This window comes from Ipomoea nil, unplaced genomic scaffold, assembly GCF_001879475.1.
Source record: "Ipomoea nil cultivar Tokyo-kokei standard unplaced genomic scaffold, Asagao_1.1 scaffold0728, whole genome shotgun sequence".
In the NCBI taxonomy this organism is placed as follows: domain Eukaryota; kingdom Viridiplantae; phylum Streptophyta; class Magnoliopsida; order Solanales; family Convolvulaceae; genus Ipomoea; species Ipomoea nil.
Window position 1 is genome coordinate 115,424 of NW_017617156.1, and position 7,054 is coordinate 122,477.

General features: G+C 39.3%; 2 protein-coding genes across 2 annotated transcripts; one reads left to right on the forward strand and one right to left on the reverse strand.

Moving 5' to 3' along the window:
• The first annotated feature begins 2,119 nt into the window (after positions 1-2,119).
• LOC109176668 (protein FAR1-RELATED SEQUENCE 5-like) lies at positions 2,120-4,944 on the forward strand. Its single transcript, XM_019326074.1, has 5 exons — positions 2,120-2,174; positions 2,577-3,399; positions 3,553-3,776; positions 4,121-4,422; positions 4,534-4,944. The coding sequence occupies exons 1-5, from the start codon at positions 2,120-2,122 to the stop codon at positions 4,942-4,944; spliced, it is 1,815 nt and encodes a 604-aa protein (XP_019181619.1).
• A 1,010-nt stretch (positions 4,945-5,954) lies between these two features.
• Positions 5,955-6,302, reverse strand: LOC109176670 (putative gamma-glutamylcyclotransferase At3g02910). The gene has a single exon (XM_019326075.1). It carries the CDS (start codon positions 6,300-6,302, stop codon positions 5,955-5,957), a length of 348 nt encoding a protein of 115 aa, XP_019181620.1.
• Between the last annotated feature and the right edge of the window lie 752 nt (positions 6,303-7,054).

The following is a 7,054-nucleotide window of genomic DNA, read 5'->3' on the forward strand; positions in this document are numbered from 1 at the left end:
TATATATATATATATATATATATATATATATATATAGAGAGAGAGAGAGAGAGAGAGAGAGAGAGAGAGAGAGGGGTGATCACATGTGGCCGTGTTGTTAGGTGTGGTCATATGGTCAATTATAGGCCATTAGATTAGATAGATCCAATGAACTATATTAATCAAGGTTTTTCCAGTATTTTCACGCATATTCTCCTACCCAGCGAACTGCAAGGGTAAACTCGTCATAAAACACCGGCATAGGAAAAATCACATTGTTGTGTGTTTTATTACACTATTGGTGCATGTTGTCAACACTGTTGGTGTATTCTGGAACCCGGCCGCTATAATTGGCCACTGTACTTACCATAACACGGGAATACACTATTGGTGTGTTTCACTGTGGTGTGTTTTACTACACTATTGGTGTATGTTGTCAACACTGTTGGTGTATTCTGGAACCCGCCCGCTATAAATGACCACTGTAATTACCATAACACCCTCACTTACCAAAACGCGGGGAAATTCTCAGAATTACCACCGCCGTTAGATTAAAATGATTCAACGACATAGATACGACCACACGACCACACCTAATGACATGACCACATATATATATAGAATCCGGATCAGGTGAGGACCTAATCTTAGGTGAGGACGTGAGGACTAATCTTGTGCGTTTGTTTTTTTATTTGGATGGTCCAGATTTGAGTTCTTGAGATGACATGGATTGATCTTTTTTGTTAAAGTGGGATAATAGTGTCTTTTTCTATTTTTTTAAGTGTGAACGCATGTACAATCCTTGGCCAAATTGGTTTTCTATTTTCTTGGATCATCATCGTTGCAATTTGGAGCCGCGATTTCTTCATCATTGATTGAGTGTTCGCCCATGCAAACTAATCAGTATTTTTTATTTTTTTCGCTTGTTCTTTTGAGTATAATATTGTCTATATTTGGATTGTCGTGTATATGTATAAATGCCTGGGTAGTACGATTGTGCATTCGTGTGTGCTGATTGTGCAACCTAGTGTTGTAAGTTGTGCACTATAGGCTAGGGAGTTGTGCATTATAGCACATAGTTCAATGCATCGTATAACATTGGATGTTCACTGTATGATTTTTTGGCGGGGTTTGAATGCACAACAATGAAGTTATTGATGCACAACACTCAGTATAGGAATGCACAACATTTTGTATAAACGCACATCTTTTAATAAGACTGATTTACCCTAAATTTATATATTTTAATATTTTAAAGGGATTTGTTTTCTTAATCCGTGTGATTTGTTTCTTTTAATCTCAATCATACATCATTCTGATTTAATGGTCTAGATTAGTCCTCACGTCCTCACCTAAGATTAGGTCCTCACCTGATTCGGACCCTATATATATATATATATAGAGGATCATATGAGGTCATGTTCCCACATGAGGTCTAAGGTCAAAATCTGGCCGTTGATTTTGCGGTGATCTATGGTTGGTGTTGATTTGGGTTTTTATTTTGTCCTTTTTTTTTTTTTCCTTTTCCGCGTGAGTGTGTGAGGACCTTTTTGTCTTTGTATTTTTCTTTCCTATTTATTTGGTGTCTTTGTCGGGTGAGTTTCTCATATTTAGGAGTGTTATACATGGTAAAGAAAGATTTTGAGCGTTTATATTCTGATGCAGTAATCCACTTTATACAGTTTGTAGTTTTTGTGATTTTTCCTTTCATCGTTTCATAGTTTTTCAATTTTTTCGTCTCTCTCTGCGTGAAGTCTTATGGATTCTCCAGGTTAGTTTTTCCGTTTGTTTCTTGTATATTTTTTCTGAGCATCGGGTAGTGGTTGGTTTGTGTATAAGTATGTGTCTATTTGTATGACATGCGTTCTAGGTGCTGTGGTTTTATGTTGGTTATGGAGTTTTAATTTTTATATATAAGTCTGGGGTATTGGATTATTGATTGGGTAGTTGGTTTTATCTTATGTCGTAGTTGTATTTGTTATTTTCATTTTTTAATAACTGCAATTGGCATATGTTGTTCGTTTTAATTTGTTTTGGTAATTTATGCATTTCGGTATTTGTTTGACATTATGGCTTATGTGTGCTGGGTTTGTGTTCGTTGGTAGGATGTTGCCGTGGTAGTTTGTGCATTTCGGTGTAAATGGTTGTTGCATTTTGTATTGGGTTGAAGGTTTTTGTGCTGTGGGTCGTGCGTGGTAACTTCATAAAGTGCATGTCTTTGGTATTCGGTGTGTGCGTGTTTTCGTTTTTTAATAAGTGTCATTGGCATATGTGTTTCGTTATAGATTGTTTTGCTAATTTATGGATTTCGGTGGTGGGATGACAACATTGCTTGTGTGTTCCGGGGATTTGGTTCGCTGTTAAGATAGTATGTTGTTAGTTTTGTGCATTCCGGTGTACATGGCTTTTGCATTTTATATTGGCTTTGAAGGGTTTTGGGTTGTAGGGGGTAGGGGTTTTCTTCGTAAAGTGCATTTTGTGTTATTTGATATGTGCAAGCAGCTTGTTTTTTTTTTTTTTCTTGGAATGATATGCATGCCGTTTTATTTTGACCGGGTTTGTGTTTGTGTGTATATTTCTGTTTGATGTGTGTGCAGCACGGTCGGATTCGCAGCAAGGGTGTGTTATGGACGTGTCCCCCGATGGGACTAAGTTTTGGACGCCTTCGTGTGATGCGGCGGTTAGGCCTTTTCAGGGGCAGACTTTTCCTTCTCTCGCTCACGGTATTGATTTTTATCGTCAGTATGCGTCGCTCGTTGGTTTTGATGTACGTTGTAGTTCGTTGCGTAGGAATAGGGAGGGTGTTGCTGTGAAAGACGTGTTGGTTTGTTCGCGTGAGGGGTTCAAGCAGGCGGTGCAGAGCTCTGTTGTTGTGGATGCTGCATTGGATCAAGCACCTGTGGCTCCGAAGCGCCGGCGTGTTTCAAATAGGGTGGGGTGCAGAGCGAGGTTGGTGTTGAAGATGGGTGACGATGGGGTTTTTGTCGTTCATTTCATTGAGCTACGGCATAATCATTGTTTGTGCTCGGATGTGGCTAAGCCTTTCTTGCGGGGTAATCGTTCCATGGATGTGCAACATCAGATTTTTGTGCTTAAGTGTGCTAGGGCCAACGTTGGGCCCAATAGGTCGTTTCGTTTGGCTAGGGAGTTTGCTGGGTCGTATTCAAATGTTGGTGCGACATGTGTCAATTTTAAAAATTTGAAGCGTGATTTAATGGCATTTATTGGAACGTCAGATGCTCATATTGTTGTGAAAAAATATGCTAAGAAGGTAGATGATTGCCCGGATTATGTCTTTAGATATGATGTAGATTCTCAGGATCAGTTATGTAGGGCTTTTTGGACTGACCCTATTGCGAAGGAAAATTTTTCAGCTTTTGGAGAGGTGGTGTCGTTTGATGCAACTTATGGGACTAATAGGTAAGCCACGTGTTCTTAAAAAAAAACTTTCTTGTAGTTGTTTTTTTTTTTTTTTATTACTGGTATGTGCAGTGTATTGTTATGTATTTGTGCAAGCAGTATGCTAAAAACCATGGGGTTTATTTTTCGTTGGTTTGGTGTTATATCTTGCAGGTATGGTATGGTATTGGTCCCGTTTACTGGTGTTGATAATCACAAGAGAGGTGTCACATTTGCAATGGGGTTGATTTCCCGTGAAGATGTGGACTCTTACGTGTGGCTTCTCCAGCAATTTAAAAGTGCAATGGGTTGTGTGCCTAGTTGCACTATCACTGATCAAGATCCTTCGATGCGGGTTGCAGTCCCTCAGGTGTTTGATACTACGCGGCACAGGTTTTGTATGTGGCATATTATGTCAAAGGTTGGCGAGAAGGTTGTAATGTTCTATCTAAAGATGAAGAGTTTCGGCGCGCGTTGAATGATGTTGTTTGGTGTGAGACGTCGTCCGTGGAGGAGTTTGAGCGGGGGTGGCAGGACGTTATGAAAAAGTATAGCCTTGGTGACCACCGATGGTTTCGTCTTATGTATGATCTAAGATCGTATTGGATCCCTGCGTATTTTAATGATATTTTCATGGGTGGATTGCTTCGCACGACATCGAGGTCCGAAGCTGCGAATAGTGTGTTTGGTAGTTGCACAAACCAGCATGCTAGTTTGTCTGAGTTGTTCAACAATTTTGAAGGGGCTATTGATGCTCAACGTTTGGCGCAGGCCAAACTAAATGCCGAGTGTGAGGGCCATTTTCCTTTGTGCCAGACTCCGATGTTGATTGAGAAGCATGCGGCTGCGGTGTACACTATTAATGTTTTTTATGATGTGCAAGCCGAGGTTATCGCGGGATCTTTTTCGTGTCGTGCTGTGCGTTCAAATGTTGAAGGGCTGGTAACCCGGTATGAGGTTGAAGATGATGATGGCCCGGTGCGCACCGTGAGTTTTGACTCTGGTAATGATGGTGTTGAGTGCACGTGTAACATGTTTTCACGGGTTGGGTTACTTTGTCATCATATTTTTTGGATTTTCAAGGATCGTAGGGTTGTTTCTATCCCTTCTCGGTATGTGATTGCACGTTAGACAAGGGGGGCTTGTGTGCGACAGGTGTTGGGTGTTCAACGTGGGGGCGATTCGGAGGTAGATGTCGCAATTGGTGAAGCTTGGGCAGAATTTTTTTCGTGCGTGACCCTGGCTTCACGGAGTGTTGATCATGTTACCAAGTTGAATGCAGCCCTAAAAGATTTCAATGCTTTTTTATTGGCTGAGAATGGTCCTACCGTTCGTGCTTCTTCTTCTAAGAAGCAACTTTTTGAGTCGTTTTGCGGTGCTTCGCCAGATGGTCAAGTTAATGTTCGTCCTCCTCCAATCTCTAATAACAAGGGTGGTGGCAAACGTTACAAAAGTTCAAGGGAATTAGCTATTGAAAAGTCGGGGCGTCGACAACGCCAATGTCAAACTTGTGAAAAGTATGGGCATAATAGTCGTACCTGCCCGATGCGCAACGTTGACGTATGACGAAGGTTGCTTCGCCTGGGTGTTCCGTCCGCCATTGGTACGGTGTTGAAGTCGCCGGTAGGAGTTGGTCATGGGTGCTGCCGTTTCGTCTTCTACAAAGCTTCTGGAATGTGCATATCCGACAACTCTCCTTCCTATTTGCACTCTATAACCGTACGCGTGAAGACCCGTAAACTAAGGGCTTTCCATCTAAGTATTGCACAATTAATAGTCATTTTACTTCTTTACCCCCAACTTAATTAGACATTAAATTTTAACACCTAACTTCATTACCCATTACTTTATTAAGCCGTGTTAGGGGCGTTTGATTTCCATCCGGTCAGCACGTTTGGGCCGTTAGATTATCTAATCTAATGGTGGTATTTTAACCTTAGACCTCACCTTAGACATAAACCTCACTAGAACCCCACCCTATATATATATATATATATATATATATATATATATATATATATATATATATATATATATATATATGAGAGAGAGAGAAATTTTTTTTTTCAATTTTGGTCCACTGACTATTGCACTTGTGTTAATTGTAACACTTGACTATCAAAAATGTTAATTTAGTACCTTGACTATGCATATATATATATATATATATATATATATATATATATATATATATATATATATATATATATATATAGAGAGAGAGAGAGAGAGAGAGAGAGAGAGAGAGAGAGAGAGAAAAAATTTCAATTTTGGTCCACTGACTATTACACTTGTGTTTATTGCAACACTTGACTATCAAAAATGTTAATTTAGTACCTTGACTATGTAATTTTTATTAATTTTGGTCACACCGACTAAATTACCGACCAATATGACCGGAAAATTTTAAGTCAACAATTTAACTTAAATGGAAGGGCAAAATCGACATTTCATTGAGGTGTTTAAGGAGGATTCTCTGTATATGTCTTTCTGATGCACGGATTGATATTGATTGAATACTCTCGTCTGTATACATTGTTCATATCAAATGGAAATGAGAGAATTAAAAAAGTATTTTATTCAACACCAGAAATGAAAAGCTTGAGATCTTTCAGAAAATTGAAACCCGGAGGTCTCTCTTCCTTTCTTTGGTACTCGCTCGCCATTTCCGTTGTGAACTCTCCGATCCCGACTCCTCCGCACCTCTTCCACAGCCCCTCGTCGAAGCTCCTGTGCACAATGTACGCCTCCGCCGCCACCGTACCATCGGGGCCACCGCCGTCTCCGGCCACAACTTTCAGCAGGAGCCTCTCGTAATGGCCAGCCTCGACCCCTTCCAGGTCGTCCATGGGGACAGTGCCGCTAAATGTCGATTTTGTCCTCCCACTTAAAGTTAAATTGTTGACTTCAAAATTTTCGGTCATATTTGACTAGTAATTTGGCCGGCGTAACTAAAATTGATAAAATTTGCATAGTTAATGTACTAAATTAACATTTTTGATAGTCAAGTGTTACAATTAACACAAGTACAATAGTCTGTGGATCAAAATTGAAATTTTCTCTCTCTATATATATATAAAAGATAACCCTAAAAACCAAACATGATTATATTACATACCTCAATTTTTATTAAACACAAAAATCTAACATTCCCAGTAATTTAACATTCTCTAAGGTAATCTAACATTCTGTGAACCAAACGGCCCATAATCTCTAATGAATGCATTGGCTCTATATTTAGTGTAGCTGTTCTATTGGCTATTACTATTTAATTGTCTTAATCGCCTTGACGGGTTAGATCAAGAGTGTATCAGATTGAGTCTAGTAACTTGTCCAATTATCATGTCACAACTCTTTTCTAAAGCGCATGGCATTAATTATTTTTTTATAAAGTTCAGAGCCAGTTTCTCATTTTTATTTTGGAATTGCTTTTTAGTTTCATGAAGAAATAAATATTAAATAATGAAAAAGTAATGTTGAAAGATGAGTATGATTTTCAGATTAGATTCGCAGAGGACCACATTCTCTAGTTGCCGTCTATACAGAAAATGACTATTGAACGCTGACTGCCCATAAAGTCAGTGCAAGTACCCTGGCGGCCTGGCCATGTTTGGACCATATTATCATTTGTGTTAAATTCATAAATAGCCTCCCATTTTAAGAGTAGTTTTTCATT